Genomic DNA, 17,526 nt, shown 5'->3' on the forward strand with positions numbered 1-17,526 from the left:
ATTTTCTGGCCCTTCACCATTTTGGTCGTCCTCTTTTGGACATGCTCCAATTTGTCAACATCTTTTTTTAATTGTAGTGCACAGAACTAGGCACAGAACTGGACAGCTGAGGCCTGACCAGAGCAGAATAGAGTGACACTATTATTTCCCTTGATCAACACACTATACTTCTATTGGTACAACCTAAAATAGCACTGGCCTTTTTAGCTGCTGCATCACACTATTGACTCGTGTTCAACTTGTGATCTACTAGGACTCCTAGATCCCTTTCACGTGTAGTTTCATTAAGCCAGGTGGCCCCCATCCTATATCTAGGAGTATGGTGTCATCTGCATATCTTAAGTTGCTGATGTTCCTTCCTCCAATCTTCACTCTTCCTCCTTCTATATCTAAACCTGTTCTGTGTATGATATTTTCTACATACAAGTTGAACAGATAGCATGATTAAACACAGCCTTCCCCGTGACCCTCTTGCCAACTGAGAACCATTCTGTTTCTCCACATTGTGTTCTTCCAGTAGCCTCTTGTCCTAAGCACAGATTCTTCATCAAGACTATCAAATGTAGTGGCATTACCACATGAAAGAGCATTCCACAGCTTTTCGTGATCTGTGATAGCTAAAAGCCCCCAAAATGGGATGCTCTGGTGGTCCATTGAGCTGGCTTTGAATCCACTGCATCCATAGCAATTCTGTTCCAGTACAATTTATCCAGGCCAAGCCAATCAGTTACGAGACTGGAGCTGACATACATAGTTTCCCTTCATTGCTTTCAGAGGGTGAAATACAAAATACAGTGGTTCACAAGCCTGAAAAGTCTAGCAAAATGGTTCCCCCAAACACAAATCTTATTTCTGATGTGAAAGCCAGCATAGCTTGAAGTACCATGGGAAAGCCATCACTCTGTTCCTCTGTGACCCCATTTAGAATTGAACAGTCTGCAGTCTTGTGCACACTTAGAGTAACTTTTACTGAACCTAATAGGAATTAAGAGGGCACTAGTAGGCCCTGGCATGCCCAGACCATTCACTGACAGTGGGCCATTTCACCACTGTTCCTACAAACTGGTGCTTTGTCACTGGTCATTTGGTGGGTCCTGCTTGCAAGGTCCTGCACCTCAACCCAGTCCTAGTTGCATCACTGTGCTTGCCTAAGCCATTTTGCCACCTGAGGCACACTAACAATTGACAGGGGCTTCAGTGGGTGTTGGGATTGGTATACTTTGTTCCACCACGTTTCCAGTCTACCACCTGAGACAAGAGGCTTGTGACAGAACAGGCCTGAAGTTTAAATTAACTAGAATGTTGACTTAAAGGTAACTTAAATGGCTGTCTTACACTTTGAGCCTTATCTCATTACAAAAGTAAGCCAAGACACAGCAATAGAGAAGCGGCTTTCTGTTTACCTCTCCACATGTCCTTGAAGCAGTTCTGTTCTATTTCCAAGGAAGACAGTCATAAAAGCATGTTTTTTTGTTGCAGTGGAAAAATCCGTTTGACAAAAGGCATGATTTTATGACCATTCCTCCCTCTGGAGGGAAAACAGAAGGGCTATGACATCATGCGGGAAGGTAAGCAGAAAGTTGCTTCTGTCTCACTGCATCTTGTCTTACTTTTGTAATGCGATAAGGCTCTTCATCTCAACATCATTGACAAGCAATTTATTTGAAACTGAAAAGGATCTTTGGCTCCAGTCCTACACACACTTCGTTGGACAAACTCCAACTCCACGGAGTTCAGTATGACTTACTTCTGAGTATGGATCATAGGAGCGTCAGCAGAGAGGCTTATTTATACTTATAAAAGACCATTGGTATTGTTTGGTACAGTGGTAGTGGTAGTACAGATTTTTAATGGTTTTCAGTTGGTGGGCTCACAAGGGTTATATAGTGGAGAAGCAAACAAAGAAAATCAAAGTGCGCAATTGTGACCTGTCTCCTCCCAAACAGTTATATGCAAGGAGGCTAGCAACAAAGAAAAAATAATTCACCTATCCATTCTCATCCTTCTGATCCTAGCTCACTACAAGCATGTTTCTGTAATATGCCACTGTGATAAGCAAACTACTTGCAATGTGAAGCTTATTTGCCATAACTTTTTTTTTAAGGATTTTCTTTTTAAAATAACCAGCATGCAGAATCTGTTTTGTGTCAGGTACCTGATATGGAGGGTAGACAGGGAAGAACATTTTGATCTAAATTCCAGCCTAGCTCAGATTAGGGCAGTCCGATTGAATCCAAGGATTTTACAAATAAATCCCCATTGATTCAGTGGGTCCACTCCAGTTGGGACTAGCAATTGGATATAGGCCCCAGATAATAAAAGAGTACAAGGAACAGGGAAGGTGGCACTTGTTTTTTGTTGCTCCAGAGAGTAGAAGACAAACCAAATTACAAGACAAGAGATTCCACCTAAACATTAGGAAGAACCTGTTTACCTGTAAATGTTGGTCAACAGTGGAACAGACTACCTTGGAAAGTGGCAGACTTTAGAAGTCTTTAAACAGAGGTTGAGTGGCCATCTTTCAGGAGTGATGTAAATATGTATTCCTACTTGGCTGATTGATTAGATGGCCCTTTCAGCCTGTTTGAGCTCTAAGATGCTGTGTTTCTGTGACCAAGACTGCAGTTATAGTGAACAGTATGGTTCGGCCCCAAGATATATTACATTCTCTTTCCTTGGCCTTTAACTGTGACTCAAGGGAGAATTTAATTGTAAACCAGCCCAAGGACATTGTTTGTTAAAATGCAGTACATAAACATAAAATTGAATAAAGAGAAAAAACTGGAGATACACATTTTTTCATAATTGAAACTTTGAAAAAAGTTTGTAGTTCCTATGGGCCATTCATGGGAATATTGTGAGTACACTCCTCTCTTGGAATCCTTGTGCACCCCCTTGTCTGGTGATTCTCAATCTTTGGTCCTCCATATGTTTGGATTTCAGCTCCCAGAATTCCTGATTGTTGGCCTAATCAACCCCCTGCCAAGCATAAATACATGCTTACATCCAGGAGCTGAAGCCTACACCTGGAGGACAAAAGTCTGAGAAACGCTGCTCGTCTGTTCAGAGCAGCTTTCTTAGAGCTTATACAGAGCAGCAATATGGGGTAATTGAAACAGCCATTTTCTCCACTTGGCAGTCTTGGGATCCCAAATGTGGCATTTAAATATTGGTGATTAACATCTAAAAAGGTATATCCATATTTTATGATGTCATTATCCAGAAAACCTACACAAGAGACCATTCAGATTTATCATTTGATTACACTGTCTTGTGTAAATACATACAGATGTCCCCGTGTTTTTTTAACAGGAAGAAACACTGAAGAAGAGGAAGCTATGATGCAGGAATGGTTCATGCTAGTCAACAAGAAAAATGCCTTAATAAGAAGAATGAATCAGCTCTCCCTCTTGTAAGTATTGCCAGTTATAATGTACAAATCCTTTCACCTTTCTGCTTTCTTTCTGTAAGACTTTGGAGTGCTTCCCCCAGAGAGCCAAGTATTGGGGATTTCTTGAAGTAACTCAGTTTTCTGGCAGTTCAAACAGAGCTAATAAAACATGTAATTCTGTAAATATAATACACCAGTTCTAAAATGAGACCATATAAATGAATGGTGCTAATACTTGCATAATCAGCCTTAATCAAGAGGGCTGTATATTTGTTCTACTTGAGAGATTCATACTTGATCCGGGGCCTCCTAGGATAGTGTGGGGGCTAGGCCACACCAGGTTCCTAAGGAGGGTGACACTACTTCTCCCCAAACATCTGCCTCTTGGCAGAAACAGGCTGTGGTGTTCACCTGTGGCCTTTTAAAACACTAAAGAGATGGTATGAATGGAACAAGGCTCAATGGGGAGAGAAAGGAGAAGCCAAAATTTAAACAAAATTTTAATTTTATTTTTTTAATTTAAATTTTTAATTTAAAAAATCTATTAAAATTTCCTTTAAAGACATTACACCTTGTAGTAAATTGTTGTTGTTGTCATTGTTCTACAGACTTTATGGTTTTTATTATTAAAAACTCAATAAAAATTTCATTAGGGAAAAAAATCACATTTTATCAAATTTTCACTTCAATCACATGAAACAATGTACATGTAAATGTGCGTATGCTTTTGTAATTTAAAGGTACAATTTTCATTTTGTTAGTTGTTTATGTCGCAGTTATTGCCATTATATTCATTGCTATGTGGGAATTATGATTTGTGAATAACATTAGTACAAAAAAATTGCTAAGTATTTTGTATGATATGTTATGGAGAAGGTCAGTGAGGGGGGTGATGCCATGAGTTACCACACTGAGTGACGCCAACCCTAGTGATTGGATCCATACATTCATTCATGCATATCAGTCAGGTCTCTTTGTAAATTCCAATGTGAACTTGGTCCTCATCTTCTAGCCTAATATGTGGATTGGAAAATAGTTAATCTTCAAATGTTGGAAATTTACTAGTGCAGTTCAGCTCATAAATATTAAAAATGTGTATTAGAAAGTATACAGTTGAATAAAATTTGCCCAGAAAGAAATATTTTGTTTTATGAGAAAATGAAGATTTCCATACCTGGCTGAATCGTTGGTAAAACATCCATAAAACATCCCTGAAACGTGGAGGAAGCATGCATATGTGGAAGCCAGGCACGCTTCCTCCATAGTCATTCAATCATCGCTCCCTCTTAGTGCCCCTCAGTCATCTCAAGGGGAGCAGATTTCCTATGAACGCAAACTGTCAGTTGATCCTGTTAAGCAGAAACACTGGTCCAATAGCTGTGTAGTGACTAAATATGGAACATAGCTTCTCCAACCTTACTTGGGATCGGAGAATACATATGACATGCAACTTTGGACATACAACTTTGTTGTTTTGAGGTTCTACCAGGCACTTATCTTGCATAAGATGTACAGGAATTAATTGCCTAAATCCAACTTTGCATTTGTGTCCGACATAGCAGTATTTCCCAGCACCTCAGGGCAGGTTTTGAGGGTTCACCAGGGTCTGTAGGGAGAGGTTTACACCTTTGGCCCCAATTCTGTTGAAAGAAGGAGTGTCGTTAGTAAAACAACCCCTGACCAATGAGAATGGCCATGGAATTGCATTATGTGACTTGTTCCTTTTTGGCACTTCTCTTTAAAGCAGTCAAATGCACTAGGGCACTTTCTCAGATTTTCTCTAGGAATTGTTTCCCTTGTGAGGATTTTTTACTCCTAAAAAGAGCATTGCTTTTTAAGAATAAATAAAATCCCAAGAATTCTTGCACCTAATGTTCAAACATCTGGATTCTGTTTCCAGCTACTGAACAGTCAGGGTGCTGTACTATGTGGCAAACATTTTGTGATGGGAGCCAGGCATTGAAGATAGGCTTCAGAGATGAGCCCCATTTCAAAGTGAAGCTAAACAAATTTAAGCCCCAAATATGGGGGTTTATCAATATGTGTGTGTGTGCGCGCGCACGCACACACAAACGCATACATGCATGTGCTCTGAGTAAACATGAACATATGCATATTCTATTGTATTGAAGTACAGTTCGCCTTCCGTTTTTGCAGGGATCCATTCCGGACCCCCCCACACACAAAAATGGAGGCTCGCTCATATTCAAACGCCATTGGAAATAGCAGAGGTCACCTCTCCACAGATATTCAAGGGCACGGATCCCAGATCCGCAAGTTAGGAGGGGCAACTGGAATAGATGACACTGTGCTGATACGTTATAGTGATCACATTTAATCATGCAAGGTGTATGATACAGAAGGATTAAACTTTACTGTCTACAACAAAATCTGACTTGCGGAACTGGGGCTTTGCTGGCTCTGTGATGAGTGAAAGGGGCCTATGGTGGTGTTTTGTTTCTGTTTTTATTTTAATAAATGAACCCTATAACACCGTACAGATTCTAATGAGAGCTTGGAATATCTGTTTTTGGAGCTACAGCTCTGACAGTGGCCATGCTAGCTGGATTATTCTAGGAGATACTGTCCAAAAAAGTAATTTTTCAGTGCTCTGGTTCTGATACTCTGGTTCTAATCTTGTGGGGCTAATAAGCACACTTAGAAATATTAGAAGTTGCTGTGTGCACCACAGCAAAATGACTACCATGCATGGGGCATGGGATTAGTGGCCACAAAAGAAAATACAAGGCAGAATTTGGAACTGATCTCCAAATGTCAAAGCATGGCTTTCATATTGTCAAAACATCAATGTCCTAAAAGGATAACTGGTGACACTCTAATAAATATCCTATGCAAATAGCATGTCCCACCCTCCCCTTCAGAAACACATCAATCTACACTGTTCCCCATCCTAAAAGCAACCAACAACATCATCTTTCAACCCGTTCTTTGCCCACTTTCTCAGCCTCAAAGATTCACCAATGCCCTTCCAAGACCCAGTACTGCAGCCAACTTAGTGACCAGCAGTAGATCTGTTTTCTTTTTAGTTTTTAAGGTAATTTGAGCTCTAACAAGCTCCTGAAAGCAAACACTAGCTACAGCAGCCTTGTCTTGCCTTTTCTAATAATGCCTGTGGACACACATGATGCTGAAGGAAAGCATTATCAAGAAAAGAAAGATAAGTGGCTGGAAGCTGCAAAGGTAAAAGTAGGAGTACAGTTTACCAAAAAAAATCTAGGACGGACAGGATGTTTATTGGGGGAACCAAGGGGTCTGGTCCTCATTAACATCACTTTGGAGACTCCAGTGATAGAATAAGGGATCCGGTAGTCCTTTAACATCAGAATTGCTTATTAAAATGAGCAATGTTTGCCTGAAGAAAAAAGTTGTTCTTGGGTATCATTTGTTTAGAGTAGCTTAAACCTAAAGTGAAAAGTCAGTTATGTGTCCCAAAAATCAATGTAAATTAAAGGTTCTTTTAAGTGTTTAATGATTTAGTAATTAACATATTGATGAACTTTTGCAACTTGCCTAGGGAAAAAGAACATGACCTAGAAAGAAGGTACGAACTGCTGAACAGAGAGCTAAGAGCAATGCTTGCCATTGAAGGTAAGAAAATGATTTAAAAGTTTAAGAATTCTGCCCTTGAAAAAAAATTATCTGATTTTGTAGGTATAACAACAAACAGACTGTGCATTTCTAAACCAGATTTGTGAATTTAACCTATAGACCTATGTGAACAAGAGGGCAGAGTCCCTCTTAAAAATTAGCTTGAAACAGACTGGAAAAGCATGGTGTGGGTTCATGTCCTGGCAATTTTTGTTCATTTTCTTAAGATAAAATGACATTAGCTTTGACCCAACAGTACTGGTTTTTCCTCAGTACAAAATGGAAAAACTGACACATAAGATTCATTATTTTTAACAACTTTAAACATTTATTAGTTGAACCTTATCCACTTTAATTATAAACATATGTCAAGTAAATATTTCATCAGGCAGAACAGCAAGGTTACTACAATCCTTTGGACGTATATTCTTTATTCTCTGTAGTTTTTCAAGAAGCAAATCACCTCACCTGAATGAAAACTCATGCACAGATTGACACAGGGGATAAATTAAACAATTGCCTCCTCTTCATAATGCTTTCAAATAACTGTACAGTAATCCAACATACAGTATGATTTATAATAAAAGGGAACATCCAGATAGGTTAAATGACTGCTTTAGCTTATTTTGTTATTTAAATATGCCAAGGTTTTTTTTTAATAAAGCTGTTTTACTTATACCTTTCAGCCACAAATTCTGGCTTTAACAGTTCAAAGATGTTTGCTTAAAAGTTAATCCTCTGGGCTCTGTAAAATGGACCTTTTGTCTAATCAATGCAAATTGATTTTGCTATTCTGTATTGACCTCTTAACCCTTTGACTGTCCATGGTAATTTCTTTCTTCACCTGATAAGGTACCTGATCCATAATAAATCAATTCTAATTAGTTTAGAGACATCACTGAAAGCATGGTTTGAGGGAGAAGCACAAGGTGTCAGGTAGCTTTCTAATCCACTTCTTTGTAGTTTCTTGACAAAACTCAAGAACTACTGGGGGCCTGAGTAAAACCTAAATTAAAACATATCCATTGCTTTCAAAAGGTGAGTTTGACACTTAGAATCATAAAATGTTTAAAAGAACTAAACATTTTGAGCCTAGACTTCTGGAAACTGTCCTTTCAAAGATCTTTCTTCTTCTTCAGTGAATGTGGGAAGTATAACTGAGTTAAATTTAAATTGGCAGCATGAGCTTTCATAGACTTCAGTCTACTTACTCAAATACATTTGGTGGAGTGGAAGCCAGGTACAGACATATATATGTCATTGGTATGTGAGGATGTCAATTCAAATTACAAATCTTTTGTGTATGGAAATGAAGTTGCAGGTCCAACTTCATTTCCATACACAAAGATTTGTAATTTGAATTGACATCCTCACATGCATGTCTGTACCTGGCTTCCACTCCACCAAATGCATCTGAGGAAGTAGAGTGAACTTTACGAAAGCTCATGCTGCCAGTTTCTTTTTTTCAGTTAGTCTACATACTGATTCTCCAGCCTAAGGCCCAGTACAGACTGACGCTTTGTACTGAAAGTAGGGCTGCTGTTTACATGGGTTGTGCCATGATTATGTCAAACGTGCCGCACATGGGAAACGTCATGACGGCGCAACGCAACCCTTATGCCTCTCCTGTAGTGTCAGCAAAAGAAGCTCCTTTTTAGGGCTTCTTTTCCCAGCGGGTTGGAGACATAGCATCTGGTTGCCGCATCCCCACCCTGTGCATCCAGGGGAGGCACAGCGTCGCTCTTTTTAGGCTGTCTGTACAGCCCCTAACATGGCTATATCTTTGAGTTAGATTTATAAAGTGGTTATCACATCTTTAGGAATAATGAGGACACAAAGCAAAACAAAACATTTTTATAATCTGTTTTAGGCACCACCTATTCATCCCAGTCAAGGTGCATAATGCCCAAAGCCAGGCACTAGGTCCTAAGTGTCAGAAGCAGAAAAGACACACACTTCTTCCCATCCTGAGCAGTAGAAAAAGAATAATCACTTAAATAGCTAACAATCTACTGTCCTTTCATAATATCCAAATATGTAACCAAATCTGGCTAGGGATGCAGTGGCTTAGTGGTTAAGACACCAGTCCTGATGATCAGAAGATCAGAAGGCTGGCAGTTCGAGACCCAGGTGAGCTCCTGTCACTTTTCCCAGCTTCTGCCAACCTAGCAGTTTGAAAGCATGCAAATGCAAGTAGATAGATAGGTACTACTTCTCAATGGGAAGGTAACAACATTCGGTGTAGTCATGCTGGCCACATGACCACCAGAGCAGTCCTCAGACAACGCTGGCTCTTTGGCTTAGAAATGGAAATGAGAATTTGCCCCCTACAGTTGGTTACAACTAAACATTTGTGTCAAGGGACTACCTTTACCCCTTTAACTAAATCTGAGGCCATTGTCAATTTGCATTATGTTAAAATCAGACCTGATTATAATCTTCATTGCAATGATTGGTAACAATAGTATCAACTCTGAGACTGTGAGTTGGGTAGTATGCATCTGCCGTGTCTTAGAATTTAAATTTTACTTGGGGTGGAATCTAATTAGCTCCTCCCACTGATGGAACAGTATCTATCCATGGAAAAGGGGAAAGAGGATTCTCCCTTTTCTCCACTGGCTGTGGGACTGGCAGATTTGGGATGGAGAGAAGAGGAGAAAAAAATGTCCTGTTGGACAGGTACCTCAAGGTGACAAATTTCAGCTTCAAATTATTTCACTAGATTATTCCAGTCTTCTACAACCAAGACTCACTTAGGTTTCTCTTTATTATCTAATTTAACAGAATATTAGCCCAGAAGTTAATTTGGGTTGTCCATCTGCAACATAAATGTAATGTTGTGTGCCAACAGTATATTGTGCTTTGTGACATTGCACTGGTAGAACAGTTGGTGTGCTCAACTGACCCAAGGCTTAGAAAAGCTTAAATTATTGCTTTTACCTCTCATTCAGCACTGTAACACATAACCACTGTCACACAGATAGTAGGAAAGACTTTATTTATATACCTACGAGTATATTTCCATGGAATTTTCACCCCATGGTACAGATATCCATGGAAACTTCATGTAGTTTCACAGATAGCCTTGCTTTTAAGAACGGCAGGTATAAATCAGATGCATATCCAAATGCAGATGTTCTCAGTGGATTTGTGTTCCTATTCTTATACACACACACACATACCCTGAAGCTGCTTTGTGCATTCAGCAAACCCATAGGAAGACATCAACTGTATTGATGAAGCACAGAAATTATAGACATTTATTTTTACAATCCTGCTTGTAGTATTTCTGGAAACATTTTTTCCTTTTCACGTTTCATTTAGGATTGTTTGAATTTTTTCACCAAATAAATAGAAGAAAAGGAAAAGACCTTTGTTTATAGCAATCCTTCCTTTAGGAAGAAATGGTTTCATTATATGACTATGGGTCAAGGTCTCAAAAATTAACTAGCTGATTGTTAATGTGCATTTGTGAAACATAAAGGAAGTTCACAACTAGTGCAGAAATCAAGTTGTCTCATGTAAACATGGTGCAACTATACAGCAGCCACCAGCTGAGTATTGAGGGTCTTTTGAAACCAGCTACTTTCTTGCATGCATTGCCCCTCATGTTCAGATGTAATGCCTCCTTAGAAAAGATAAAGTTCATGTTTTGCACACCTTAGGAGCGATGCATGTTCATTTCTCTGCCCAAGAAATAGATCATCTTTAGAATTTTGTACATCTTGATTCATTCTTGGCTTCGAGTTTGAAGTGGGTGCTCTTCTTAAAAGGATTTATGCATAGGTTCACTATTTTTGTAGCTATGGTTTATATGATAAGCTTTTTATATTTAAAATCAATATGTAATCCTGTGGAGGAGCTTATCCCCTAAAACCCCATTTGTAAATCTATTTTAGCTTTGTTACACGGCGCTGCCACAGTATTCCATAGATTGATTAGGTTCAGCAGTAGAATCCTATCAAATGGCCTCCTCTGATGATGATGCAAACTCTTTCAGGATTGCTAGTTGACTGGAACTAGAGATAAGGCTTTGACTGCAATCCCCCAATGTGCTCTTTACAAAACTAGCATTAATTTTCATCAAAACTGCAAAGCTTATTTTATAGTGACAAGACTGAAGGGATCTTTTTTTAAACTACAGAACTTTGGGTATTTTCATTATGGTATTTCCTGTTAATGTATGTCTTTTTCCAATGTCAGTGTCTTTTCTTAGCAGAATTAATTATTTAAAGAAATTAATTCATACATATACTTTTTTTCTGAAAGTTGTTAATTTTGTATAGAGTTTCAAGTCACGAAAATTGGTCATTTCCAGAGATTGTACAACCTGTATTCACAAGTACTTAAATTTAAACTAATATCCTCCCCCTCTAGATACAAGCTCTTTGGAGTAATCCTGTTGATTTCAAAGGGACTTGCTTAGAATAGCAATACCCAAACCAGTACTTTACATAAGCAATTCTTTGATGCACCTAGCTGGGTCATTATCTGAAGCTGAAAAGGAACAGAATAACAGTTACACTCGAGCCTTCTTATACACGGATTTTTTATACACGGATTCAAGCATTCACAGTTTGAAAATATTCAAAAAAAAGTATAAATTTCAAATATCAAACCATATTCATGTTTTATTAGGGACACCATTTTGCTATGTCATTATATTTAATGGGACTTGAGCATACACGGATTTTGTTATCCACAGGGGATCTTGGAACCAAACCCCAGCGTATAACAAGGGTCCACTGTACTTTGTTATATCCACAATTAATATTATTTCGACATGTTTTTACTTTTGTACACCGTATAAGATTGACAGCATATAAGGAGGAGGAGTACTGACTGTCAAGAACCAAAAAGCCCCTTAAATTTAAATAAGCAACTTGAACAGTCCTACACATCCACTTACCTAGGAGTAAGCCCCGTTGAACTTAGTGAGACTTACGAGTAAATGTTCGTAGGATTGCACTGTGAAAATCCCCACTGGGATTGTCATATCCTCCCTTTGAGCCTTTTAAAAGCATATCACAAACCACTCTTACTTTCTAAAGCTGTTTCCTTTGTGGCATGAGAACAGGCAAGGCTGCTGTTTGAAGTTAAACTAATCTAACTACCACCAACCCCTTGGACACAGAGAACTAGTTTCGTGATTCTTCAAATCTTGGCCAATAATGAGAATCTTGTTGCTGTAGTAAGATGGTGTAGAAATTATTTTCTTTATTTCTCTATTTCTAAACTTCAGAACTTTATTTTTTGGCCTTAGAAAGATAATAACCCAAACTGAATCAGGGAGACTACTATCTATATAAATGCATTTAGGACTGAACTGTCACCAAGAAATACAGAGACTGTGATTTTAAGCAGATTTTTCCAAAAAATATTCCATTTAAATCACTATTTGCAGCCTCCTTTATCATTAATATTTGGTTTTTGTGTAATCAGTTACTACCAATTATTCACAAATTAGGTGATAATAAGTATTGACTGTTCAGTGCTATTTTTTTCTGCATATGCTATCAATCATAGCCTTGAATTGATTTGTAAGTAAAGTTGTTTGACAGACTATTTTTACTACCTACAGTGATGGATTGCTGTTCTTGGTGTTTGGACTTTGGAAATGGAAGTCAGCATACCTATCGGCATTCTTTACAAAGTGTATCCCACCAAAAATTACAAATGAGGCTGGTATCAGTGAAAACTGCAAGCTCTAGGTTGTTGTTGTGTGCCTTCAAGTTGTTTCCTACTTATGGCAATCCTAAGGTGAACCTCTTATGGGGTTTTCTTGGCAACATGTGTTTTGCCTTTGCCTTCCTCTGAGTCTGAGAACATGTGACTTGTCTAAGGGCACCTAGTAAGTTTCATGGCAGAGCTGGGAATCGAATCCTGGTTTCCAGATTTCCAGTCTAGTTAGCAAGATTGAAAATAGAATGTGTGTGCAAAGTACACAGTTTAAATTGCTGTAAGTTGTGTCCAAGAAAAGGTCAGGTCTGGTCATCAACCATTTTAATTAAGAGCCCTTAATTTTGTCATACCTGTTAAGCTAGAAACCCACTCAGTTTGGTGTGACTTACTCTCTAGCAAGAATATAATCTCACAAGTGTATTGCCACGTATGCTTACCTGGCTACCTGGGTGTAAGTCCCGTTGGTTTTTGTAAGACTTCTGAGTAGATACAGGATACATAGTGATCCTGTGATCATTTGTCATGTAAAAAGAGTTCATATTTAAGCAATCCTAAATTAGCTTCTATAGATAATGACTCCTACTGAAATTCATGATATTTAAGTCAAGCAACATCTCGTATTTTTGGGACATTGGTTATATTGAACCAAGAAATGACTGTTGTCCTGATCTTGTTTTGCTTCTCTAAATGTATGCGTTGAAATGTAAGAATTCTGCAAATTATGCTAAGGAAGATTTCATTTTTTAAAGGGGGGAGTAATAATACCAAAATTCCAGACTTTTAGTACTAATGAGGAATTACATGGTCATCAGTAATGTCTTTTTAAGCACATTGAGAACTTTGTTGTGATTCTTTCTTGTCAGTGCCTAGAACATAACATATACTGTATTTGTTATTTTCTTCTCTCTGTGATATGTGTGTGCATGTGTGTGTATTCTCAATATACTAACTATTCAGAATGTGAAGGCCGTTTAAAGAACGAATTACACATTCCTGACTTTTTACCGCTGTTTCTAAAAGTTTATTGGATGAGTCTGCATCTGATTTTTAATTTGTAAATACAAGGCCAACTTCACTCTAGCCCCACTCGCTTTCATAAAGCTCCTGAACAGTTTGCTGCCTTGAATAAATTTTGCTTTGGAGGGGGGTCAGGGGGATTTGAACCAGCACATTCTTGTGCGGTTTGTGAAGATTCACATGGTAACCAGTGGTCTGCATTGTTAGGTTTATCTGAATAAGCACCAGCCATGTGAGTTTTAACATGATTGCCCTGGGCAATGGAGAGAGGAGAGAGAAATCCAAAAGCTTTGCACTCCCTGCCTTTCCGCTGGGTTTTTTTTGGAAAGTGGACTTCACATGAGTCAGAAGCGATGGAGGTTTCTTTTAAAGCTGGTATCCTGTTTCCCTCCCGCTTCTCATTTGTTCTGCTATCTCCCTCATCATCTACTTCTCCTTCTTTTCATTGTTTACCTTCCTAATGAGGGAGGCGGGACAGACTGGCGCTTGATTGACGGACACAGGGCCTTGCAGCAGTGGTTTGGGAGTTTGAAGGGCTCCTGTGTTAAATCTACCCTTTTAAAAGGAAACCCTGATGTGGGTTTTCCTTATTAAACTGGCGGGCAGTGGAATCGGCAGAAGAAAATAAAAAAGGTTTAATAAACGCGAGGTAGCCTCTTCTGCAACATCTAAGAATGAGAAATTAAAAATCTCAGTAACAAAGAAAAAAGTGGGCATGGATTCATGCCACCATCACCATTAAAAAAAACTTCGGGAAACAAAACTATTACACAGACGACAAAGCTATCCTACAAACTACCAAATATTCAGTGTTACAGAAGAAGCTGGGTAATACTGTCCAACAGATGTACTTTATCCTCAAAGAAAAAATGCTAATTCTCTGTGCTGACTTTTAAAGTTATTCCGAAGCATCTGGTGCCCAGTGTGAGACATTTCCAACTGCTAAGACCTAGCAAGAATTTTTTAAAGGCAAAGAATAGGCTTTTTTTTTTAGATTGGAGAGGAGGTTATAGTGAGATGAGGAAAAGTGTTTTGCACGTTTTGCTTTCGTACTCTTGCTTCTTAATTTTTCCTCTTTCGGAAACAAAATCCCTACACGCCCCACTACGGTGCAGTCCAAAATAAGAACTGAGTGCATTCACAGAAAGCATGATTTGTGCCTGATTTCGGAACACAATAGAAAATATATTTAATTCTGCAGATGCTGATAATTATGGGACGTTTCGGAAGTGAGTGATACGTGATACAACTCTAAAATGTTGTTTTTGTGTTTCACTGAGAAGTATTGGCTCTGAGTGATCAAGTAGTAACTACCTACGAATATCCTATGAAATTCATGGGGTCCCTATAAATCAACAGGAAACTTGAAGGCATACACACAGGAGCGCTAGAAGTCAAATGCCTCTTGCTAGTTGAAGGTTATACCAATCCTTGGGAATATGAAATAATCCTTCAACCCTTATTGGCCCTGAGAAAAGAAGAGGCTGTTCATTGTCAAGACCAAAGATCTGGCTCTGATTTCTTTAAGTATTGCGCAGGTTTAAGCTTTCAAGGCACTAAGTTCTGGATTTCTTTTCTTTCCTTTCCAGACTGGCAAAAGACCGAAGCCCAGAAGAGGCGAGAGCAGCTTTTGCTGGATGAACTTGTTATTCTTGTTAATAAACGTGACGCTTTGGTCAGAGATTTGGATGCCCAAGAAAAACAGTGAGTTTAATATCTTGGCCAACACTAATAAAGCATGCTTTTTTTTCCCGGTGGCCTTGTTTTCGTCTCATCTCCTTCAGGGAGAAAACTTTGAAGGAAGGTCACTGAAGCTATTAAATTTGTAGAGATCCGGTGCAATCCAGTGTTCTGGTGGTGATGCCGCCAACCCAGTCAGATGGCATATGTCTTAGTCCCTGTGGCATGTGGCGTTGGGGCCTGGATTTTTCTTTTGGGGGGGAGGTCGGTGCAACACCTTTTCTTTTGAAATGTGAAGAACTTTATTAAGAAAGTGTTGTTATTTTTCCTTTTATAGAGCTGAAGAAGAAGATGAGCATTTGGAAAGGACTCTCGAACAAAGCAAAGGAAAGATGGCTAAGAAAGAAGAGAAATGTGTCCTTCAGTGATCAGCCTCCACTGAGCAAGCCATGTGTCATGTTTTATCATCTAACCTTTCTTTCATGTTGGAAATACTGACACCAAGACGTGAAGAAGGACGTTTCAGAAACTGCTGAAGCATTTGGCTAGACCAGCTTTTTTTACCCGAATTGTTTTCCGATCCTTCCTTCCTTCCCCTGCCCTCTCCTCCTTCCATTGAAGCAATATTACTTCAGAACTAGCTCTTCACTGGAATTGACTTGCAGGGTTTAGGCATAATTACTTTAAGTAGGTTTGCATCCCAGTGTTGCCACTTGGCAAGTGTTTGTTGCGGGAAGAACTTACAAATGCATACTTCTGCGTAATAATAGCTTTGCAGAGCGGAGGAGGAGGAGGAGGAGAAGAACCCATTTTGCATTGTTTCATGTAGTCCTGCCATGTGTAATATGTAATACGCTACCTAAAAGTTTTATAGTTAGATCATACTCAGACCATTGATTATTACGGCGTGCTATACTTACCGATGTTCCTTTCGGACGCAGTTTTACTTTTATTGTAAGTATCCACTTTTAAGGCTTTCTTGTGCGCTCAGAGAGCAGTTCTTTTTAACCTATACGCTGCAAGGACCTTGCAAGCTAAAGAAGTGATTGTAATAATAAGATTACTGAGGTGTAATCAGTTTACAAAAATGTTCTTCTTTAGAAGCAATCCCGGTTTTTTTCCTATTAATTATTTATTTACCATTTATAGATTTGCTCCCCTTCATTTTGTTGGACCTCGGCATTCTGGATCCACAATGCTATTAATATTTATTCTGTATCCATGGGGGGGGGGGTGTCTGTCTTGCCATTGTTTGTGACAACAACAACAACAACAACAACAACCACAAAAGACCCTTGCCAGTTAATATATCTTTCTCGGATGTCCTGCTCATTTTTTTGTGGAAACGGTTATGTTTATTTATTACAATACCAAGTTGTGTACATATTTTCAATAAAGCTGGATCTTTCTTATCTTAACTATCCTGGTCTTACAACATCTTTAGAAAGCATTTGTTTTTCTCAGGAGTGCAATGGCCACCAAATACAACAAATCCGTTTTTTAAAGGAATCAATTTTACACGTTTCATGTTTGTTTTTTGAGGCATATTAGAAGAAATGGAAATAATCTGAGAGAAGGTTGTTGTCCTGTGTGGGTTTTGTTTTCCCTTCCTAGCTCCGGTGTGTATCCTACTAAAGACTTTCAAAGGAAGGGGCCTCCTAAGCCAAGATCAATCGTTTTATAGCCTTCAGGAGGGCTACCACTAGTTGGTCATTGAGTAGTTTGTGTGGTTTCTCTGATACATTTTACAGCTAATAACGCTTTAGTATGATGTTCTCTAAGGTGTAAATGAATCCCTCTGAATTCAGTGGGCTGAAGTTTCTATCCAGGGCTGTTAAGAGTGGACAGAGCCTTAACCAAAGAAAGAGCTGGGCTTGTCCTCCAGTGAAGACACCTCTCTGTGTGTGTGTATGTGAAACCCTTGTTATTAAAGTGATCCTGGAGAATAAAGGCGTCTGACTCCCAGGCGCCTCTCTTGGATGGGAGCTTCTGTAATTTGGGGAGGAGGACCCCCTCTTTGTGCAGCCACACCTGCAGCCCAGGCTCCCCTGCTGTCCTGAGTTCAAAAAACTTGGAGGGGATTTTGAAACAAGGAATGAATGACAAGAGGGGCACTTCTTCTCCAAAGGCTGGGCTGGCTGGGTTTT

The 17,526-nt window shown here is 39.1% G+C and overlaps 1 protein-coding gene across 1 annotated transcript in view; it reads left to right on the forward strand.

Moving 5' to 3' along the window:
• The window catches only part of EHBP1 (EH domain binding protein 1), a 306,873-nt gene extending 290,076 nt beyond the window's left edge, over positions 1-16,797 (forward strand). The window contains exons 22-25 of the mRNA XM_042458024.1: positions 3,313-3,412; positions 6,927-7,000; positions 15,289-15,403; positions 15,717-16,797. Coding sequence (XP_042313958.1) covers positions 3,313-3,412; positions 6,927-7,000; positions 15,289-15,403; positions 15,717-15,807 — 380 coding nt within the window. The 3' untranslated portion in view covers positions 15,808-16,797. The remainder of the gene's footprint in view (positions 1-3,312; positions 3,413-6,926; positions 7,001-15,288; positions 15,404-15,716) is intronic.
• Positions 16,798-17,526: the final 729 nt, after the last annotated feature.

This window comes from Sceloporus undulatus, chromosome 1 (genome assembly GCF_019175285.1).
Source record: "Sceloporus undulatus isolate JIND9_A2432 ecotype Alabama chromosome 1, SceUnd_v1.1, whole genome shotgun sequence".
Lineage (NCBI taxonomy): Eukaryota > Metazoa > Chordata > Lepidosauria > Squamata > Phrynosomatidae > Sceloporus > Sceloporus undulatus.